The sequence below is a fragment of the Musa acuminata genome, chromosome BXJ3-2 (assembly GCF_036884655.1).
Source record: "Musa acuminata AAA Group cultivar baxijiao chromosome BXJ3-2, Cavendish_Baxijiao_AAA, whole genome shotgun sequence".
In the NCBI taxonomy this organism is placed as follows: domain Eukaryota; kingdom Viridiplantae; phylum Streptophyta; class Magnoliopsida; order Zingiberales; family Musaceae; genus Musa; species Musa acuminata.
Genome location: NC_088350.1, coordinates 24,332,401 through 24,354,889, shown reverse-complemented (window position 1 = coordinate 24,354,889; position 22,489 = coordinate 24,332,401). Strand labels below are relative to the sequence as shown.

At 40.6% G+C, this 22,489-nt stretch overlaps 4 protein-coding genes across 6 annotated transcripts; 3 read left to right on the top strand and 1 right to left on the bottom strand.

Annotated features, from left to right (window-relative positions):
• Positions 1–412: 412 nt before the first annotated feature.
• LOC103972642 (protein STRUBBELIG-RECEPTOR FAMILY 8) lies at positions 413–6,909 on the top strand. Of its 2 annotated transcripts, XM_009386990.3 has the most exons (16): positions 416–810; positions 979–1,111; positions 1,199–1,270; positions 1,365–1,430; positions 1,535–1,606; positions 1,695–1,766; positions 2,722–2,793; positions 2,890–2,955; positions 3,031–3,096; positions 3,190–3,527; positions 3,660–3,913; positions 4,462–4,733; positions 4,810–4,945; positions 5,031–5,170; positions 5,268–5,424; positions 6,382–6,909. In XM_009386990.3, exons 1-16 carry the CDS (start codon positions 708–710, stop codon positions 6,538–6,540), a joined length of 2,178 nt encoding a protein of 725 aa, XP_009385265.2. In that variant the 5' UTR covers positions 416–707; the 3' UTR covers positions 6,541–6,909. The 2 variants fall into 2 exon arrangements, with proteins under 2 accessions (XP_064996208.1, XP_009385265.2); XM_065140136.1 differs by lacking the exon at positions 1,695–1,766 and having other exon boundaries at positions 413–810.
• A 354-nt stretch (positions 6,910–7,263) lies between these two features.
• Positions 7,264–11,088, bottom strand: LOC135631328 (endoglucanase 11-like). Its single transcript, XM_065138905.1, has 5 exons — positions 9,892–11,088; positions 9,601–9,813; positions 9,304–9,504; positions 8,963–9,217; positions 7,264–8,302 (listed from the first exon to the last, which is right to left on the bottom strand). Exons 1-5 carry the CDS (start codon positions 10,105–10,107, stop codon positions 7,667–7,669), a joined length of 1,521 nt encoding a protein of 506 aa, XP_064994977.1. The 5' UTR covers positions 10,108–11,088; the 3' UTR covers positions 7,264–7,666.
• A 313-nt stretch (positions 11,089–11,401) lies between these two features.
• On the top strand, positions 11,402–14,794 carry LOC135631329 (probable tyrosine-protein phosphatase DSP4). Of its 2 annotated transcripts, none has more exons than XM_065138907.1 (5): positions 11,402–11,983; positions 12,095–12,188; positions 14,069–14,126; positions 14,224–14,267; positions 14,356–14,794. In XM_065138907.1, exons 1-5 carry the CDS (start codon positions 11,550–11,552, stop codon positions 14,530–14,532), a joined length of 807 nt encoding a protein of 268 aa, XP_064994979.1. In that variant the 5' UTR covers positions 11,402–11,549; the 3' UTR covers positions 14,533–14,794. The 2 variants fall into 2 exon arrangements, with proteins under 2 accessions (XP_064994979.1, XP_064994978.1); XM_065138906.1 differs by having other exon boundaries at positions 14,341–14,794.
• Positions 14,795–16,013: 1,219 nt separating this feature from the next.
• LOC135631235 (zinc finger CCCH domain-containing protein 33-like) lies at positions 16,014–20,418 on the top strand. The gene is made up of 7 exons (XM_065138728.1): positions 16,014–16,384; positions 16,588–16,760; positions 16,882–16,935; positions 18,222–18,338; positions 18,439–18,747; positions 19,407–19,652; positions 19,761–20,418. The coding sequence occupies exons 1-7, from the start codon at positions 16,318–16,320 to the stop codon at positions 20,079–20,081; spliced, it is 1,287 nt and encodes a 428-aa protein (XP_064994800.1). The 5' UTR covers positions 16,014–16,317; the 3' UTR covers positions 20,082–20,418.
• Positions 20,419–22,489: the final 2,071 nt, after the last annotated feature.

Sequence of the window (22,489 nt, the reverse complement as noted above, 5' to 3'; positions counted from 1 at the left end):
GAGGAAAGGCAAAAATGCTGAGAAGGAAGAGGTAGGGTAGGTGGAGTTGTAATGGTGCTCCCTGCTCGCTCATTTATGTGTGCCCGTGGTCATCACGTTCTGACTCCCTTTCTTGTCTGTAACTCTTCCTTGGAGTGCAGTTAAGCTCCAGCTGCATATTTTAATGGCGTAGCCAAGGACAGTCATGAACTAATAGTTAAATGACTCCTCTCTCTCTCTCTCTCTCTCTCTCTGCATGCATGCCTTGCTTGCAAGATGGGTCATCAAAGTACAATGTTAGGACTTCAGAAGACAATTAACACAGTAAGTGAGGAAGAAAAAGCAAGAGTTGACATGCAGTGGTGAAGCAAGCAAAAGGAAGTAATATGAATGTGCTCTTCTCTTTGTGATAGTTTTGGTTTTGAGCAAGCAAAACCGAGTAATATCACTTCGCATTGCCATTATTCCTTTTTCCCCCCTTTTGTCCATTCCAAGCCATCTTCTCTCCCCCCCTTCTCCTCTCCTTCCACCGCTTGCCGAGTCCTTTCCTTAAAGGAAAAAAATATTAGGAAAAAAAGGGAACTTGGCCGACACCGCTTCTCTGTCGGAAGCAAGCATATGAATCGCCTGCGCTGTCATCACAGGCAGCAACGGGTCGCGGTGGGAGGAGAGAAAAGGTTGTGGGATCAAGGGAAGAGACGAGGCCTCCTTCCCGTTTCTTCATTGGAATGGGTCGCACCGCGGTGGCATTGACGGCTCTGTTCGATCTGGTCGTTCTGCTCCTCCTCCCCGCCGCTATGGTGGTGGAATCAGCCACCGATTCGTTGGATGGTAATATTTATTTGCGAGATTCGTCGATTAATTGATGATCGCCAAGATGATGTTTTTATGGGTTTTGCGTGCGCTCTTTTTTCTTGTGAGGAAAAAGATCGGTTTTTTATAGTTGCGTTCGATTTCTTTAGAGTTGAGCGGTCAGAATGTAGAGGGGTTCTTTTGCAGTTCAAGCTCTCGGCGTGTTGTATGCTTCTTTGAATAGCCCTTCGCAGCTTTCTGGGTGGACGCCGAGCGGCGGTGATCCGTGTGGCGACTCGTGGAAGGGGGTTTCTTGCTCTGGTTCATCCGTCACTGCCGTGTAATGTTTCCTAGTCTTCCACTTTGCTACGCCCAATACTTCTTTCGATCTTCTTTGGTAATTTTTCTGCTTCATCTGCCACTACAGCCAGCTGTCGGGGTTAGGGCTCAATGGTTCCCTGGGCTTCCTCCTTTCAGATCTCTTGTCCTTGAAAACACTGTGAGAAATCTCCCTTATGTTCCATTCCATCGATAAACATCAATTTTTGATCAAGCATGCCTCCTAATCCTTCCTTTTTTGTGTTTGGTGACAGGGACTTGAGCAACAACGACATACGTGAGACCATTCCATATCAATTACCGCCAAACCTAACCTATCTGTAATGCTTTTATGTTCGATCACTTAGATCTTTTTTTCCCCCTCTTTTACAACACATTTTCATTACTGATGAATTGATATGATTTGCTTCCTTGAATGGTGCAGGAACCTTGCTGGCAATAATCTTTCTGGGAACCTCCCATACTCTATATCTGCCATGGCTTCACTCAATTATCTGTAAGTTGCTTACTGTGGAGCCATATGCCTCATGATGTTGGAACTGTACTTTTGGTACTGACCAGTATATGAATTATGTTGATTATAGAAATCTCAGCCACAACTTACTATCTCAAGCAGTTGGTGATATCTTCAGAAATCTTCAGGATCTCTCTGAATTGTAGGATTTTTGACTATTTGTACTTTTTTCTGCTTGCTTGTGCTACTTTTAAATTTTTGATTTTATCTAATATGCGAAAAAGAGATGGTAAACTTATTGAATATGTTCTTTATTATTTAAACACTGATGAAGTTCATCAAATCTAAATACAGATGCTATACCTTGTTAGCTTCATCAAGTAAGAGTATTAACCTTCCATGCGAATCGTGATGGAGAAAAATCACAGATATAACAGTTTGTTGTTACATTATTGTACCAATAGATACTGAAGTGGCACTGTTCTATTACTCTTCATACAGATGTCTGCTTGTTTGTAGGTCGCATGATAATAGGTGAATGAAGGTAGACTAGCTTGGTTTTTGGCTAAATTACTAACATGATATACTCACATAGCATAAGATGCAAGAAGATAGGTGATCATAGATGACTATGTTTTTCTAGTAATTGATTTATGTCTAACCAGGGATAATTTAATCTTCCGCTTAACAGTATTAAAGTGTCCTAAGGAATTTTTTATAGCAATTGTATACATGCATATAAGTTTAAAGAGATGGTTCTTAAGCAGAAGAATTAAGATTCATGATTCTTGGAAGGTATTGTGGTAGGGGCACTTGCATGCTTGCCATGTTTGGATCAGCTTGCTAAAGTTACATTTTACTTACCAATTAAAGACAAAAAATTCATCTGAAAACCTTCTTGTGCTAACAAAGCCATTATAAGTAATAGTAGTATGCCTTTAACTAGTTTAATCAGTGAAGTTTCATAAAGAAAACTATTTGTTGATATTTCTATATGAATGTTGAACAGCACGAGTGATAGAAATTCATGGTTAGGTCTTCTCTACATATATATAAGACCAACTGTCTTCCCTGCTTGTGAAGATAAATCATTCTGTCAAGATATCTTAGGTTGTGCTTTGTATGCAAATATTAAGATTGTAAGCATGCCATGACAGGGATTTGTCTTTCAACAACTTTACTGGTGATCTTCCAAACTCTTTTGGCTCTCTGTCAAACCTTTTGAGTCTGTAAGTGCAACAAAATTAATAGCTGCATTTTTTTGGGCTTTTCAGTCGTATGCAAGAGTGGAGCTTCCTAATTTTTTCTTTTTGCTTCTTTTTCAGTTACTTGCAAAACAATCAATTGACTGGCCCAGTAAATGTTCTTTCAAATCTGAGCCTATCTAATCTGTATGTTACCTTGTAGAAAGTGTTGCAATTGCACTGTGTATAAAAGATGAGTCTGATATGGCTAATTTTTATCAGAAATATTGCAAATAACCAGTTCAACGGCTGGATACCTCAGGAGTTCAGTTCAATTTCAGATCTTGAGTGAGTAGCAAAGAAGATCTTGCTTATCACTTTTACGAGTCTTTTTTTTTTTCTCCATCGTTCCTTATTTTATGCTTGCAATTTCATATGCAGGATTGGAGGTAATTTCTTTTCTAACAGTCTGGCTCCACATCCACCACCATACATGCCGCCACCTCCAAGTAGACAGCACAGTACTCATAACAACACTCAGGAATCTCCAAATACACCACAGGGGTCTGAGGGTAAATCAATTTCTCCAGATAATGCAAGGAACAAGAAAAAATTGACTACAGGTCCACTTATAGGAATAGTTTTAGGCTCAACACTTGGTGCATTATGCATCACACTAGCTTTAATATTATTACTTCGCAATGTCCCAAAGGGCAAAGATCATAGTATAAATAGCAGGAATGATACTGGAAGGTCTGCTGTTGGTGGTGCAGATAAAGGTACCCCCTTTTTTCACAAACTTTTTTTATGTTTTTGATTAAATGTGCTAAGGTGCAATTTCAGTTTTTTATATTATTAATTCTTTTTGTTCAGATTTTTGAAGTGCACTCATTTTTACATGTTTTTTTTAGCGAATGAGAAAGAGATGCAAGAGCTGAGAGTGAAAAGTTCTTCCGCAACAACTCCAGTACCTCCTAGTGACACAGTGATAGTTGAAAAGTTACATGGCAAGAATGTGCCTGTAAAACGACCAAAAATCCCTATAACTGCAACATCATATACTGTTGCTTCTCTTCAGGTTGCAACAAATAGCTTTAGCCAGGATTGCCTTGTTGGCGAAGGTTCCCTTGGTCGGGTTTATCGAGCAGAGTTTCCAAATGGAAAGGTAATTTTGGTATACTTAGTGGCAAATTTATTTCATTGTTAACTACATCTCTTATTTGAGTTTAGAGGTCTCCACAAGAGATTCTTATCAGTAATACAGAAATCCATCATATGCATACAAGAGTTGCAAATGGAAAATGTTGACAGATGGAAGACAAATAGCTCATGCAATTTGCTTCCTCTCTATGCTTAGGGTGGAAAAGAAAACACAAAAAGAAAAAGTTGGGCTTGGAAAATTTCTGTTGCTTCACAACTTCACAAGTCCATCTTGATGAATGTCATTTGCCTTTGCTTTTCATGATTAAAGTTAGCCCATGATCTCTTAAGTTCTGGTTAGTTCAATTAAGTCACCACTAAAATGTATCCCATCTTTGGTTCTAACATCACGAGGAAAGTGGGCTGCTAGGATTGTTGTCATTTCCCTTTCCCTGAAATTAATATAGACCTAGTGCATCTTCAAGTGTATCTTGTTCCTTCACCAACCAGTTCATAGTTGTTATATTATATTGCATCAGCTGCACGTATTGATCTGTTCGTTGCCTCTCCCAGGTTTTGGCTGTTAAAAAGATTGACAGTGCAGCAATATCCTTACAAGAGGAGGATAATTTTCTTGAGGCTGTTTCAAATATGTCAAGACTTCGGCATCCAAACATTGTTCCACTTTCAGGCTACTGTGTTGAACATGGACAGCGGATTTTGGTTCACGAGTATATTGGAAATGGAACTCTACATGATATGTTGCACTTTGCTGATTATAGTAGCAAGAGGCTATCATGGAATGCACGTGTGAGAGTGGCACTTGGCACTGCTAGGGCTCTAGAGTAAGTCCAGTGTAAGGTTCAATAATTTGGTGTAATATGTACTCAGACAGGTATGTATATGTTGACTTCTACATAGGTACCTCCATGAAGTTTGCCTGCCTTCTGTAGTACACAAAAACTTCAAGTCCACCAATATTCTACTTGATGAAGAGCTTAATCCTCACTTATCAGACTGTGGCTTAGCTGCATTAACACCAAACACAGAGAGACAGGCAAGTGAAAACAATATAATAATCAGTTACCAATTAGATTGACCATGAAATTTGTCTTTGTAAATCATTACTTTGCACTTTATAGGTTTCAACGGAGGTAGTTGGCTCCTTTGGTTACAGTGCTCCAGAATTTGCAATGTCTGGAGTGTATACTATAAAGAGTGATGTTTATAGTTTTGGAGTAGTGATGTTAGAGCTGCTGACTGGTCGGAAGCCACTGGATAGGTCTATTTTCGTTGCCATATAATCTCATTTATATTGGTCATATGCCTATTCAATTTGCTGATTTTGGTTGTTAACTGTTAGTTCTTGCATTTTTCAGTTCTAGAGTGAGATCAGAGCAGTCCCTTGTCAGATGGGCGACTCCTCAACTCCATGATATTGATGCATTATCTAAGATGGTTGATACATCATTGAATGGAATGTATCCTGCAAAATCTCTTTCACGTTTTGCTGACATAATTGCTCTATGTGTTCAGGTATTTCATATTGTACTTTTCTTTCTATCTATCTATCCCTATAGTGTTATTAAATTCTTGCTCAGTGTTTTCCTCTTCCACAAGATTTATAAACATAGCTCTCAATTGAGGTCTTCTCTGTTATATAGTTAGCTTGCTGATGTGCTGGACTTTGTTTTTATATAAGATTAGCTTGGAGTATGCTCTCAACCACAGTGCTGTCACAATATGACTACATTTTTTACATATTTTATACTGACAAATGTTATAATAATGAATTAAATCAGATATGGTAGAACTATGAGAATATATATTGTCACTAATTTTCAGTGCAGATAAGCAATATTCTGTAGCAATGCAGTGATATTAGTAAATGGAAGCACAGACAGATGCAGTTACTGGTGCTTCTTTATCTACAAAATTTTTCGATATTCTTAAACTAAAAGATGTAGTATTGACGTTTAATGATATGTGAAAGTGTTCTCATGGTAAATAATTTTTTAGGTTCTACTTCTCTACAAGCCCTTGTAAACTGGTTTTGCATGATTTTCTTTTGTTTTAAGTTAAAATTATAATTAAATTTTTTTAAGGATTTAAATAATTAAATCTCAATTTTCTATCAGCTTTGGTAGCATATTAACAAGTATGGTACCAGTTGTCAGGCAGTACATCAATTTGTACCACTGACAATGTTGAAGAAAATATTAACAATAAAAATAAATGGTATTGTACTGGTATCGAGCGATATATTATTATACCAGTATTTGGTCAGACCGGTTAATTCTGACCCATGCAGTCATTTGAAACCTTGATACTGATATCGCATACATAATTTTCTTATGATCTCTACAATAAATGCCTGTGAACTAGTATATATATATATATATATATTTATTTATTTATTTATTCTAGTCTTAGGTCATAAAGATGGCTGAAGCTTCAAAAATTGCAAACCTAATTTTCTAATGACTTCTACAGCCGGAGCCAGAATTTCGACCGCCAATGTCTGAAGTCGTCCAACAACTGGTTCGGTTGGTGCAAAGGGCAAGTGCAGTCAAGAGGCGCTCAGGAGATGAGCTCGGATTTTCATACAGGGTGCCCGAGCAGGACTCCAGTATGACAGACATATCCTTCTAAATGGAAGATTCATTCTTGCGAACATGTAGTTCCTTGAGAACATTGAGAGGCCAAGCATATAAAGCAAAATTGAGTACTGCAACCATACCATCTTATGGTTGCAGATGATACACCCAAAAGCGCAGTGGTTCATGAGCATCTGAGGAAATGGAAGAATAATCTCATTTTGATCTCCATTTTTATGCTGAAGAAAATTTTCGCTTGCGGCTAATCTTCAGTTCATGCTGGATCTATGACCCTATATGCCCTTGTATATGTATTATAGCATAATGCATTCATTTATTGACAAAAAAAAAAGAACTTCCAGAATTTAATGTACTCATTTCGATGACTGTTCAAATGCATAGAAGAGAGAACTTTTGTATTCTACCTTAGCTTGTAATCACTTCACTTTCTGCTGTGTCTGGCTGCAAGAAGAATCTTGTTTTGGAAGTGAAATCCATCAAAGAAACTTGCATTACATTTAGATTACAGTGGCTTATCATATGAAGGCACAAGAGGTATGTTTATCTAAAAGCAGGCAGAAGTTTGAAATGTTTGATATCCAGCAAAGTTTTCTGTGTTCACATTTTTGTTCTCTGTAGTTGGTGGATGAGACTGCATATGGATAAGGTATTGAAATATATATATATATATATATATATATATATATATATATATATATATACACATTTGTGGAAAATGATCCCAAATCATCATCAGAAATTAGTAACAAAATTGCTTGATCATCATTTAAAACCAGTGGCAGAGGGTTGTCAAGGAAAAAATGATTCTGTTTATCCCTATCATTGCTTGGCATCTGTGACAGAGTGCCATCGAAGCCATGCAAGATTGGTCGTATGGTATCTCAGCTTGCAGGACCTTGCAACCAGAAAAGAACAGGAGAACATTTCAATCACATCACTCACAAAGGACTCACTGCTGAACCATGAAACTTGTATGTTTCTCTCTTTCTCTCTCTCTTTCTGTGTTGCTTTTACCTTCACTGTTTCTGTAGCTCTAATGTGTCTTATACCCAGTAAAACATATCCTCGTCCCTACAAATGGCAACGAGGAAATAAAGGGCTCAAAAAACCAAAACCTGTTTCCTATGTGTCTGCGTGTGTTGTTTGCATGCAGAAGCTTGTCATCGTCTCTCCGGCTGAGAAAACCTCGCGAACACTCCGACCATCTGCGCCGTGTTGTACGTGCACGCCTCCGTCTGCATGTAGTTCCCCCTCACGTCCCTGAACTCGTCCTTGGCGCCCGGGCCACCGACGATGGCGCCGACGAGCACGTTGGGGTTCGGCATTTGCCGGCCGAACCACGCGTCGTAGCCCTGGGCGCAGCCGATGAAGGACTTGTCCTCCTTGTAAGGCACGGTGGAAGCCGCTCGGTGGTGCACCCTGGTGGGGTACCGGGGCCCGAAGCCCACCATGTAGCTGATGCCCATTGGGTTGGAGCCGAGGACGTAGTCCAACTGGGCCTTGGCGAAGGAGAGCACTTCCTGCGGGCTGAGCGAACCCCGGGGACAGTGCAGATCTTCGTGGGCCAGCGCGAGCTGGTCGGAGAAAACGATGAGGAGGAAGGCGGCGCCGGCCACGTACTGCATGTTGTTCCACCGGCGGACGAAGAGGAGGCCACCAGGGGTGCGGCGCACGTTGCTGTCGTTGCTGCTCATGCCGAGGCAGGAGCACAAGTAATGCTCTGCTTTAGATCGGTACTGCTGCAGTGTGTTTCTTTGCTGGTCTTGAACACGTCCTCCGCCTCCTTCCATCAGCAGCTGATACAAAAGCCAAGGATTTGTCACTACTACGAGTCATTTCAATGCTTCTTGTTAGGATCGATTCTGACGGGGAGAGCAGTTGTGAAGTATTGATCTTGTTCTTCCATTAATCTCATTCATTAGAACTGTTCCACAAAGCCATGGGATCTTCAAAGACTTTGCAAAGGCCAATTCTGTAGAGCAATTTCCTCTTCATTGTTAGAAAGTTGGAGGTCTCAGGTTGGTCAGAGTGGATCGCCATTGACGAGTGATTCAAACCTACTTGTGCTACAAGTTCTGACGAATACAGAGACCTACGTCTGACCATTGCATGGTCAGCATCAGTCTACAGGTCAATTGTCGGTTGACTGAGCCACTTGGCTTCCATCCCTTTCTCTCACCGTATAACAACTCCCTCAGCTATTGGTGTCCGCAATGAGTCAATAGAGCGAACCTCGTCGGAAACACGCCATGACTCTCTCTCTTTCTAGATTTAGTTGAGAATCGACTACATCATCTCTCATCTACCCCTCCAAATAAGTCTTCTCCCAACTAAATGAATTCCCACGATAATTTCATCAGTTCTACGTCAGTCTTAGCGCGTTTAGGTAGAGAGATGACGGTGAGGAGGTCAATAAAGAAAGGTGTGAGCAGGAGAAGAGGCACGAAAAGTCTTGCCTTGGACGCAAGAATTTGAACGCCGGCGTATTTGATGTCCCAGCTGAACTCTGAAATGGCCCATGTGGCCCCGCCCAACGTGTACGCTTTGTCAACCGCGTACTGCAAGTAATACTCTCTTCCCGTCGCCCGGTGGAGCCACAGCGCCGCCCACAGCAGCTCGTCGCCGTAGCCGCTCAGCGATGGGTAGTAGCTCTTCGCCGCCGGCACGCTGAGATGGTAGCGGCCTCTGTACTTGTTCCCGAACTCGAACAGCTGCAATGCCAAATGATGCGTTCTGTTTATAGCGGGAGACTGGTGATGCTGAGCGCGTTGGTGTGTGTGGTTGCGTGGAACCCCACCTGTTGGGCGTGACGCAGTAGGAGGTGAGAGTAGCGTGGGTTGGTCTTCTTGAACACGATGGACGCAGCCGCCATGGCTGCTGCTGTCTCTCCTGCTAGCTCTGATCCCGGGTGCTCCGCGTCGATCTTGTACGCTTGTCTCGACGTGGTCATGTCTTCTGGCCTTTGCCAACAGTAGTGGTCGGTGTCGCCGTCTCCGACCTAATCGACGAAGAAGAAGAGAACCGATGGTTAATGTGGATCGGCATAATGACATGAAGTTGATGAACAGCGCAATGCCATGCAAGATCTTAATACCTCGGCCCAGAGGACGTTGGGGTGAGTGTGGGCTTTGATGAAGTAATCAGTCCCCCATTTGATCGCCTCCAACGAGTGCTCGAACTCCCCAGCCGCCGCGATCGCATCCCCGTTCTCCATGACACCCCAAGACAACATGGTTATGGTGAAAGCCATCGGCAGGCCGAACTTTACGTGGTCTCCTGCGTCGTAGTATCCTCCAACCAAATCAACCTGTTCTCAGAAAGGAACCGATGAGATGAAGATACCGAAGAAGAAGAAGAACAAGACGAATAAGACGCGCTGACTAACTCCTTGTTCGAGGCCATCGGTGAGGCCGGAGTGACCGCGCCAGGTGATGCGCTGGTGGTAAGGAAGATGGCCGGAGCGCTGCGCCTCGAAGTAGAGCAGGCTCTTCGACAGGGCCTCGCGGTAGTCGTATGCAGCCCCGGTGGCGGCAGGGAGAAGGAGAATTACGAACGAGATCGGCAGGATCCTAAAGGTTTTGACAACATGACTCCCAAGCATCTTCCTTCCGTCCCCACAAACATACGAGGAAGAGAGAGCGAGAGAGAGAGAGAGGAAGGTGCTGATTAATCTTTGGGGCTCACAAATACCTACTACTAATACACATGTGGGAGTCACATGGAAAGTGAGTCCCACCTTCCCTAACCCATGACTCCATTAAGGTCCACACTGAATCAATGCATTATTTGGAGTGGGAGTTTAATACTTACCATCATAAGGTTGGATGCTTCTGGAAACAAGCAACTCACCCACTCTGTCCTGCCTTCCAAGGACTCTCCTTTCCAAATCTTTGGGTTAATTGTCTGCCTGCTTCGTCTGGCAAACCACAGAGAGGTCTCTGCTAGTCTTTCAGATGGGTGCACCACAAACGGGCGCATGCATGCAGAAACAAACCATCTCCTTCCCAGAGTTAACTGTTCTTGACCCTAAAACAGTAACACTATATGGGTTGTAAGGACGAGGATATTAAGCAATCCATCTCCTTTGGTAAGCTGCAATGATTACACCAACACAATCCATAATTATCTTTGACAAGCGATTAGATTTGGTGTTTACACTCTGCATGCAGAAACCGCAGCCACGTCCTTCTATCGCGCTCACTGCTTGCCCTTTAAATTTTGCGCCGTCTTTTCTGGGGAGGCTGTCTTATCCATGCATCCAAGCAAGCATCCTCCCCTGTTGTGTTGTATCTGCTATCTGCAAACTGTGCGATTGCGCTTTGAGCAGCTGCGATCATTCCGACGAACACATGCAAAGCAGCAGCTGAGCAGGCTTCAGCTGGATGGATACCTTCCGTGGTTGAGCATTTTGTTGTTCTCTGGTCATATAGGATCAGAGAACGCCATGGATCAGTATCACTTTCTCATGTATCTTTCGGCAAATGTTATCATAATGTAGCTCTGCACAAGAAGAAGAAGAAGAAGAAGAAGAAGAAGAAGAAGAAGAAGAAACATCTCCGGATGAGTTGACTTCACCTTTTGTCTTCATTCAGAGTTGTCGAAGTAGACTCCGACCACAAAAAGTTGGTATGACAGATGTGGCAGTATATACAATGTAGAACAAAATTTCCTCTGGATTATACGAAGCTTTGTTGGAGGAGAAACTAAGAACAAATAGCAGCCACAAGAGGGTACGTGGAGGAGAGAAGAAGGATTAAAGTAATCCAAAGTCACAGCATATTCTGTGGGATGTACTTTATGCCTTTCCAGTTCTCGTTTGCTTTCTCGTATGGCATCCCTTTCGGTTCTACGAGATCTTTCATGGTGAACTAAGTAGGATTGGTGTCGCAGCTCAACGTAAGCCTACAGTCCAGCGGCAATGTCACAAGCTCTGTTGTCACCGAGGAGGACCACTGCAGAGAATTGCTGCTGAGTCACACTCGATCCTCCACCACAATCTCTCTGTGCTTCCTAGAAGTAGGTGAAATTGGAAAGCAAGAAGGCATGATCCAAGGAATGGAAAACCAGACCTCAAACCCATTGTTAGCGTTGTCATCGTCACCACTAAGAGAAGAGAAGACAAACGTACTCGGTCGTCTGTCGTACCGCTGCCTTCCTTTTAACTGTTCATCCATTCATTCGTCGGTCCAAGATTTCAGAAGATTCTCCAAACAGAGCAGCGAAGCCGCGGGGAGAATATTACGGTATATTCTCTTGTCGATGGTCAAGCAAGCGCTCGCTGTGGCGGTGGGGGAGGAGGAGGTGGTGCCGGAGGCGGAACCCGCTCACCCTCTTCCTCCTCCTCCGACCGCCGCGGGGGCGGCGGTGCTGGTGCCGCCGCTCAACTTCGCGATGGTGGACTATGACGTGTTCCGCTCGGGCTTCCCAGACGCCGCCAACTTCGGCTTCCTGCGCGCGCTCCACCTCCGCTCCGTCCTGTGCGTGAAGCTCCTCCCTCTCTTCCTTGATCCCGGAAAGATCGCTTCTTTGGTTGCTCAAAAGCGTCCTTTTTCTCTTGTGGGTTTTGATGCCTCTGGTTTGGGCTGCAGGTGTCTTTGCCCGGAGCCATACCCGGACGCCAACCTCGATTTCCTTCGGGCCAACGGAATCAGGCTTTTCCAGTTCGGGATCGACGGGTACAAGGTGCGATCTTGATGCCCAGTTTCCTCCTAATCCATCAACCAAAATGCCTGCTTCTTCTTGCTTATGATTCTGGATGTACTGCTGGTGTGCTAATCCACGGAGTAGGCGCAGGTGAAGACATGTGAAGCCTCTCTTCTCTGTCATGACCTCTGTGCTTTCTGGTCTATTCAGTAGCTTATCCATGCCCACTGATCATAAATTGGTCCGAGAGCTACTCTCTTCTATCATTCTCTCTTAGACACTTGCATCTTTGTCAGTATTAGATGTAGCCATCAGTTAGGTTGGTCATAGGCTCCAATAGTTCATCAGATTATTCATGACATATCCACCATTACTATTTGTTGCTTCTCACTTCCCCTTTTCCTTCTCTTTGAGCAAATTTTGATGGCAAGTTACCATTTGGTACCATTAAAGCATTACTGCCTGCTTCCTCTGTGTCTTTCAACAATCTCCAAAACTTATTTCCCAAAGCATAAAACAACAGAAGGACTCTATGATGGTCCTCCTTTTCAGATAAAAGCCTTTAACAGCTGAGAAGCCATGTACAGAAACTTTTCTTGTTTGTCATTTTTATGTCTTCTCTTTTCCATAAAAGACTGAGTTAAGATGCTCTATTTATAAGATTCAAGACACAGCAAACTAAAAGGGTTCATTACGATTGAGAAGTTATATTGGATTTTGTATCGTAAAATAAACTGTTGAGAAATGTGAATTATAAATTTTGCAGAAAGTATTACAGAATCATAAACAAATTGTATGAATTTTTATTTTCCTGAGCAACAAATCAAGATGTCTTGTTGGCATAATTAAGTCATGTAAATGCTAATTGTCTGTTGTCATCGAATTTAGTCAATGAAAATTATTCTTCTCATGCTCTCCACTGGTGAAGCTAATCTGTTGTGTTCATGCTCCTTGATTTATAACTTTAAAAGATTAAATTTATGTGTTATTTCCATTTTTTGCTCTAGAAATTTGTCTTTTAGACAAGCAAACACTTGAACAGAACTTTGATTCTAAGAAAAAAGTTCATCTCCACTCTGATGAAAGAAGTTACCCCTGAGTTTTAACATCACTAAAAAAAGGTACAAACCTATCTGATTCGTGATGCTTGATGAGGCAGTAATGATCATGAAGTCTAATTGCTCAGCATCAACTAGACTATTAAACCACTGAGTAGCTTTTGCTGTGATTCACTTCTGGCAGCCAGATTGATGATCCAAAGGTGAGGCTTGAGTTTTCAGCAATAAAGTGCTGCTGCAAATCTAGAAAATGTTCTAGTAATTGGAGTGTTTAGTTCATGAAAATGGTGGTTGTAGTGCTGCAACTCCGATCAAGAGGGCTTCTCAAACCCATCACCAGGCATTGTAACCAGCAACCATATAACTCATGGTTGGTACTGGTTGCTAAAGGCAATTGAAGGTAGTTGGACAAAAGGAGGGTATAGATCAATACTCATGACTAGGTTATGAATCATACTGGCTGACTAAATTCTAGCTTAATGGATTTAATGTGTTAGGATACATATCAATAATCGAAGATGGAACTATGATTAGCAGCAGTAGGAAGTAAATGCATTGAAGGTGTATCTCTACAACCTTGAAGATAACTTCTTAGACAAGTATATTTGTTTTCATAATAATATGTAAAATTTACAATTTTAGTTCAGCCTTCTCAATTAGATCTATCTTGCACTCAGTGGTATATTAAAACCATGAACTTGGCATGCAACTATGACAATGTTCAGAGTAATTTAACAGTATTTAATTTTCTGTCATCCTTTTAACTCTGAGAATAATGATAGGAGCATCACCAGTCATCTTGGCTAAAACTGTCTGTTTAAGCTACTCTGTGAATACTATTAAGAGCCACTTCCTCTGCAGGAACCTTTTGCCAACATTCCAGAAGATACAATTCGTGAAGCACTCAAAGTAGTTCTTGGTATAAAATGTTCATAAACTGCTTTTCTTAGATCTGTCAAACATCATTTGGACTTCATCTGCTTAATCGTTTCATGAACTGTAACTTTGAATTGTAGATATCAGAAACCACCCACTCCTTATCCATTGCAACCGAGGAAAGGTAAAACTCATCATACTCTCTCAGATCATTCTCAGTACTTGCAAACATAGTCATGAAGTATCATAATCTTCAGTCTGTCTGCTTTCAGCATCGAACTGGTTGTGTCGTTGGATGTCTAAGAAAACTGCAGCGGTGGTGCCTTGCTTCAATATTCGACGAGTACCGATGCTTTGCCGCTGCAAAAGCAAGAGTTTCCGATCAAATGTTTATGGAGCAATTCGATATCTCAAGCTTCAAACTTTCTCAGGCCTCATTTTCAAGTTAAAGGATTCTTTTTACTGAATGGATGACAATGTGTTGCGATACAAATCTTTGTCTTCCTACTATAAGTATCGGACAGACAGTCTACTGCCTGGAGTATCAAGCTTCATTGTCAGCTCTTACTTTGCCTTGAAGGAAGGTGTAAATGTCAGTCCACTTCATTGATGTTGTCCAAGAACTGGAAGAGTGTGTCCAGTCTCATTATTCTGATTCAAATGCAAACTTGTTTCCAGTACAAATTAATGCAAAAGATCCATGAACAAGAAGCTGCAGTCATCATCATGGTAGATTCCACCCTCTTCTTCCTTGAGCCTGATCCCATCCTGGAACAAGTTAGCTTTAAGATGTGAGCATGGATTCGAGATCATGATCTCATATGCTTCGCTCGTCAGTGGACATCACCAGCAGGGATGGACGAGAAGGAAATCAAGCATTTACTTCTTCCTTGCAGAGAAAAGAGGATGCACTGGAACATCCAGAACAAGAATCGATGACTGCCGGCCACAATCTCTGACTGCACATCCATGTTGCGGTATATTCGTGGATGGATAAATCCATACTTATCTTGATGGACCACCCAATCCTCTGCGGAGAATCTCTCCCACATTGCACAAAGTGGCCCTATTCAGCGTATCTTAAATATGGATCCTCAGCATCCCTGCAAAGATTTCCTGAGATATGTTGAAGAAAGAAACGCTACGTGACATCTGCGTTGCTGTATCAAGGGAAATGCCATTGGTCAACTTAAACGTGGTCAAAATCCTGACGTATTTTGACCCAATATACCGAAAACATTGACCCAAGTTCAGGTGATCCCTCTCGGAGATCTTGAACCGTCGGATTACGGTGTCCAATAGATCCAACGGTGACCGTGGTGCCGTAGCCTGACGCACCCGCCTGGTTACTGTTCCTGGGCCCCAGAAGCGTTCTGGGGTTTCTGAGTTCTTTTCGAGGAGCCGATCCCGGCGAGGACCGGTGACCGCCTTGTAGATCGGTCGAACACCAAACAGCAACGTTGTAGTCACGTTAGAGCCTCAAACTTGGAAGACGACGAACCATTACTGTCCACGTGTAAAAAACAACAGCCGATCAAAACCAAGGTGTCCAGAGGCCGTAAGCTCGGTAGCACTGGCACGGATACCCTGTCTTGGCCAATCTCGGAGACAGGAAACATGGCCTCTCAGAATACCTGGGCTCAAGTAAGCAAGTGGGCGCGAGACTTCCGTCAAGGTGAAGAATCCTGTTTCCTGAATGAATGGCACTCCCGGTTGCCTCAGGCACGTGATTACGACAGTTCTTGCTTCTATTAATCTCGTCCGATAAGATGGTGTTAATTATCATTAAATAAGTAAAGCATCCCTCAATAACTATTAATAGAATTAAGGCCTTTCCCGTCTTAAAAATTAATTTCTAGGATCCACTAATTAATGAACAAAATACACTACATAATAATAAACACATTTCCCCATTAAATTTCTCTTTTCCTCCGATTCCTTCAGCGTATCGATATGGTAAATTAAAACGAAAGCAGCCAAGAGAGAGAGAGAGAGAGAGAGTAACAAATAGAACCGACGATTTGATTCGATGCATCATCCAGAGATCTAAATTTTGTCGGAAAGCTGCTCGTGGGAATTCCTTCTGCGTCCAATTTCACGCTTTGGGAGTGGAATCGTTGATTGGAATTAGGGCGGACGGGGATCGAGTTGAGGAGTTTGAAGGGGGGAAGGAGTTGATTTATCTTTGTTGGCTTCGATCGGTTGATCTTGGGTTTCGCTCGATCACCACTCCGATGCCCGGCGCTAGGCACAATGCTCTCTCCGATTCCTCTTCCAATGCGTCGCCGGGTAAACTTGAAGGTCGGTTCTGTTCCGGTTCAATCCCCTCTGTTTTTTTTTTTTTTTTTTCTGCTGTGGTGTTGCTCTTGATCAATCTGTTGTTGATTGCTTTTTCGGATTAAAAAAGACTCCTTTTTATTCATGAGACATGCAAAGAATCGATCAACGAAGCAGAGTGTGATAAAAAGGGAAACTTGATGGGTTTTGATGGTTCTTGATGGCAGAAACCATGAGTCGTTTAAATATTGAGGATGAGGATGGTCGGGAGGATGCTGATGGGCAGCCGAATCCATATCCTGACCGCCCTGGAGAACCTAACTGCAGTTTCTATTTGAGGACCGGCTTATGCAGTTATGGAAGCAAGTGCAAGTACAACCATCCTAACATCACTGCTAAGGTGAGAGCAATTGGACTCCTGTTGATAGTGTTTTGTTCCTCCAGCTCAAGCTTCTTACCATCAATAGTGATTCTAGAGATGGATTATTTGGTTTTTTTTCTAACTCATTCTTCTGCTCCAGGAAACTCGGTGTAGAGATGAACTTCCCCCAAGAGATGGTCAACCTGACTGCCAGGTACATTTATCTTTGCCCAAAAAAATACCATAGTTTCATCCCTCATTTTGAGAACCACTGTAGTGCTGAGACATCTGTTTTATCTGTTAAGTTCAGTATTCCTGTTTTGGCACCATGGCCATAGAATTCAACACTAAAATAATGACCATAGTCTGCTGGCTTTATGCTATTAAGATGTGGCAGTAAGACTGCCAAAAAATGGTGTAACTTGTCTTTGGTTGTTTTGCCACTGCTTAGACTATGATAGCTTGGGTAAGAAATGAGGGAAGTCATTTTCCTACACAGATCACAGTCTTTATTGGATACTAGTTATTATATTAAACTTTCAATTATTCAAGTTACTGGATATGTCTAAACTATTCTCATTATCGAAAAGTATATTTCTATTAAACCATGTTTGCTTTTCTAAAGCAAAATATTCCTCCTAATATTTCATTCTCTCTAGAATGCTTCAATGATTTTGTGTTAGGAGCTTCTTTTTTCATGTGTACTTGCAGAAATAATTAAAACTACTTTGAAGTCGTACATTTTACAATGTTTTAGCTACAACTTCAAGTTACCAATACTTCTAAGAAAATTAATATAAAAATATCAGTTATGGAATATCTTACAAAATAAATATGCTTGGGGCTTCCAGTGGAACATATCTAGTTTGCTAAACCAATAGTTTCTGTTGTGTCAAAAGACTCAAAACTACCATATATATACAGTATGGTACAAGAGGATGTTTTAGTCTATCATGCTTTTGACATAAAAAACAGGCCTATGTCTGATTTTTTTATCTAAATGTTGGATTTCTCATCAGTTGGCTATAGCATCATATTGCAACTTCTCATTCTTGCCAAGATGCAAATAGCTAAGGATTAATGAGACCTGGCAAAATGATAGTGATCTTGTATATATTATCCTTCACGAATGCCTTTACAATGAATTTGTGCATAATGGGTGCTTGAATCAGCCTTAGGTAATTATATAATTCAACTCATTCTGAATTTTAACTCTGTAAGGTACAGCACAAGTCTTTCTAAAATGGGCGTACCTATTTGTTTGGAGATCATAATATATAAAGATTACCACATGAGCAAAATTCAATTCTACTGGAACTCATACCTATAGCTGTGCTAATGTCTTTTAACCAATAGCATGTGTAGTGCAAATCAGACGTAGACCTTCCTAATCAGTTGCATTTATTTCTCATGATTCTATCACTAATCTATTATATAGCATATGATTTAATGATCTATATTTTGTGGTAACATTTGGTTTATTTGGATTTGCTGTTGCAGTTTTTCCTCAAAACAGGAACTTGTAAATTTGGAGCAACCTGTAAATATTATCATCCACAAGACAAGCATGATGCTCAATTATTTCAATTGAATGATTTGGGTTTACCAATTCGCAAGGTTCGACAAATTTTTTTATCTTGTGGTTATCAAATTCCTTAATTTTGAATAATGTGTTGATGAGACTTCTGTAACATGTTTATTTGATGTGGTTTCACAGGGTGAAAAATCTTGTCCATACTACATGAAAACTGGCTATTGTAAATTTGGAGTTGCCTGCAAGTTCAATCATCCTCAGCCTGTGAGTATCGGAACCATGTTTCCTATATCAGGCTCCTTGGTGTATGGATATACAGGATCTTCTGCACCAATAAGAGGACCATCTTTGATTGGACTTCCACTATGGCCTACGTTGAAGACCCCTTACATGACCAATCCTAGTATGCAAGGGTTCCCATCTTGCATGCCCCTTATATTTCCATCCACCCAAGCCACCGCACCTGTGCAGCAGGGTTGGACCAAATACACGGTAAGCAGCTATTAGTTAGAATTAGGAATTGAAATCCACTAGATTGCCTGCGTTGTTTATTTTAATGTTGATACATTAAGGTGTTATTTCTTATTAGCTCAGGACCGAGGCTTCGGATAAATTCTACATTGATGCTAAGTGATTCTCTTTAAATTTAACTAATGCTTTTAATATGACACTTTTTAACTCCATGTGCATCTTTTTGTTGTTATATGGAACACTTTATTTTAAAATTGAACTCTTTATATGGTATCAACATATTCATTTTTAAGATCAGATTATGATTACATGGTTTTTGTAATGTGCTGTCGTTAATACGAGTTACATTTGTCTGGAAACTTTAAATGTGCTCAAACTTGTGGTATTAGCTCCTGACCGACATCTGAACTAAGTTCAACTGCCTGTCCTCTTCCTAGTATCATGTTGAAAAAACACACCCAACTACTAGATATATATATAAAGACCAGTTGATTTATCAGTTTGTGAAATAGCAGATAACAATGCTTATATAGATTTGCCTAGTCCATCTCTAATTAAAGATGTAACTTTGGGTGGATTGCGGCAATTTAAACACACAAACACACCAAACTGCTAGGACTCTGTCATTTGTGATTAATCAAGAAAGTTACATGAGATTTTCTATATAATTCTTCAAACAGGGCAGTGCGAGCATTCCCTCCAACAAGTCTCTTGGTTCTGATCACATACCCAACTCAAAGCATCATGCGGATCCAGGTTCAAGTATGGCAGTCATTTTTCCAGAGAGACCTGATCAACCAGAATGCCAATATTACATGAAAACAGGGGGCTGCAAATACGGTAGTTCTTGCAAGTACCATCACCCTAAAGAGAGGAACCAAGTAGCTGCATGCACTATTGGACCATTTGGACTTCCTCTCAGACCAGTAATTAACTTTTTTCTCTTTAAAATCTTGGTGTTTATGCTTTTATTTACCGTTAAGTATCTGATGGTTTTCCTTGTTTATGTGCATGTACATCTGACGATCACGAAGGGTGAGCCTGCATGCACATTCTATGCTGCATACGGAAGCTGCAAATACGGTGCATCTTGTAAATTCGATCACCCATATGTGGTTGTATTCCCTCTTCCAGACTCATCAGTGATGCCTCCCCACCAAAGGGTTGCGAAATCTACATGGATGGCAGCAGATAGTTCATCCTGCAGTTTCCCAATAGCACCCGATGAGTTCAAATCTGTGAGAATTGGTGAGATGCAGGGTGTGGATAACAATGAGCATGGAAGTCCTTGTACACAAACATCTCCAACGCATACCACACCTCATTCAGAGTCATCCATAAATCAGTCGGATTAGAGGCAGCTTCACATCCGTTTTTGTCATGCCTCTAGGCTGGAAATTTTGGCATCTCGATTACCATTTTTGGTTATCATTCTCTTGACAAATTGGCAGTTGGAAGATGTATCTGAGAGGTGACGAGGAAGGAAACAGCTCACACAAATAAGTAGCTGGTGGTAATGTAAGATTTCTTTCTGTCTTTTTCATGGAGTGATGTCAGCGTTTTGAGAAGAGAACAATCATACGAGGAGAATGTCAAGTATTTACCATGTGAATCAAGCATTTTAGAATAATGTTTCTATGTTGATGTCATTGCAACTATAATTTGTTCTTATTTGGGAACTTGATTTATGCTTCTTTTTATCTTCACTCACATCAGCTTTTCTTTTCAGAATACAAACACCTTGGCATTCCATTTATGTTCTGTAGTAAGTATTTTGAATGCAAAATATGTCATATCATTGACATGATGTATAGTATAAGGGTGATGTTCTAGAAAAGGACCCTCATTTTTTGGTTTTCTCCCAAATAATGATTATACTTTTTTTTAATTATTTTTTTAAAACAGTGCTCATAATTCGAAAAATATCCAAATTATTTTTTAAAACTTTTTCACCTATTTTGATCTGTTATAGTATTTTTGGCAGAGTGTTAAAACACTATAAATGAGTCAAATAGAATCAAAATATGCTAAGACTCATTTGATATATCTACGATTTAAATAGGTATTTATAATAATTTAGGAACATCATCTAAATAGCAATAAAAAAAAAAAAATTAACTTGTTATAAAGACTATGATGGTATGTGAAACCGTGGTGAACATACCGCTTGCCAGTTAAATGCCGCTATGATCCCAAAGAATATGGGACGAATACTCCCGGTGTGCTTACCGGTTGCAAGTAAGATGAAAAGTGGTCCAAAAAATAATTTTTAGGCTTCAAATCATTAAATGTTCTATTTCTTATTCTCACCGCAGTGAGCAGCGCACACCCGTCAGTGAACCTACCGCTCACCACTGAGACGATACTATGTTCCACCCCCCAAAAAACCATCTATTAGCCAAGTTTACATGTCTTATTCTCACCTGCAGTTAGCAGAACCACAGCTTCGCTTGTTTCTAGCCACATGATCGGGTAACGCGGTACTCGAGTAATGAATGATATCTTGTCCCTTGCGGTGACAATAACTTCATCAAGGCTTAATGGTACTAAGAAATGGTAATATATTTTTATTCTTTTTATCATTTAACAATGTTAAGTTGAAAGCTAAAAATATCATACCAGCTAGTTTACTTAATAAAGATTTTATCAAGTTATTAATTTTTACCTCCACCATTCACCATTTGAAAAAATAAAATAAATTTTAATCCAAATTCTTAAAAAGCATTAAATAAATAATTAATTGTAGATGTGGTGACCACAGGTGAGACCACTGCCATGGGTGGACAATGAAGCACCCATCAAGTTGCGAGGCACTTGCCATGAGTGGGTGGATGCCAATTGATGTACCCCAACAAGGATGCCTTCTGTGGTACAAATAAATGTACCAAGAGAATCTTAATTCTCAATCATAAAAAACAACTAAAACTTGAGCATTCAACCAATCACCATATATAAGTATCTAAATCAGTAAATTTTTCCTAAGAAACAACATATATATATATATATATATATATATATATATATACATATTTATATATAAATGTATCATAAGAGCCATAATGTCATCATTAACAAGAAATGTGCAATTTGTGTCAGATAAGAATTAGATTACACAAAGGAGAGACATGTTCTGCCATCCAAGACATCAAAGTCCCAGTGGATCTAAACTAGGCTTTTATCTCAATCTTTTGGGTTCAGAGATCCATGCTGCAGTCCAGCTAAAGAAACTTACTCACACTTCACAAGGTTTTACCTTTGTTTTGTTTTGCATGATTAATTTATCTCTCCCTCCTTCCAATATATCATGCATCTTTGACCATTGACCCATTCAATCTTAAGAAATAGGACTTGTATCAGATTTCAGCAGACATTTCAGAGAAAAATTATTAAACAAGTTGATGTGTTGCTTTTACCACAGGTGCCCTTGGATAATGTTGAACTATACATTTGATTCAAGGTAATCTGATGAATGGGTTCTTGAGATCTAAGAAGGAGAAATGCCATCCAAAGAGGGAGAGAGAGAAGCAAAATGGAGACCATACTTTTTGAACATACCAGCAACTCAGAACAATCAACATTAAATAGCAAAAGGGGGATAAAAGAGTTTGGCACAAAGCTGCCAAGGATTGAAGTGTAAGATTCTGAAACTACATGAAAAGATATGAAGAGAATGAAGCATTTAGTTTGATAATTAAGAAAAAAAATCAAAAGTGAACTTTGACAGTACTAAGACATTATGATTAGAATTCAGAATATCTTGTAA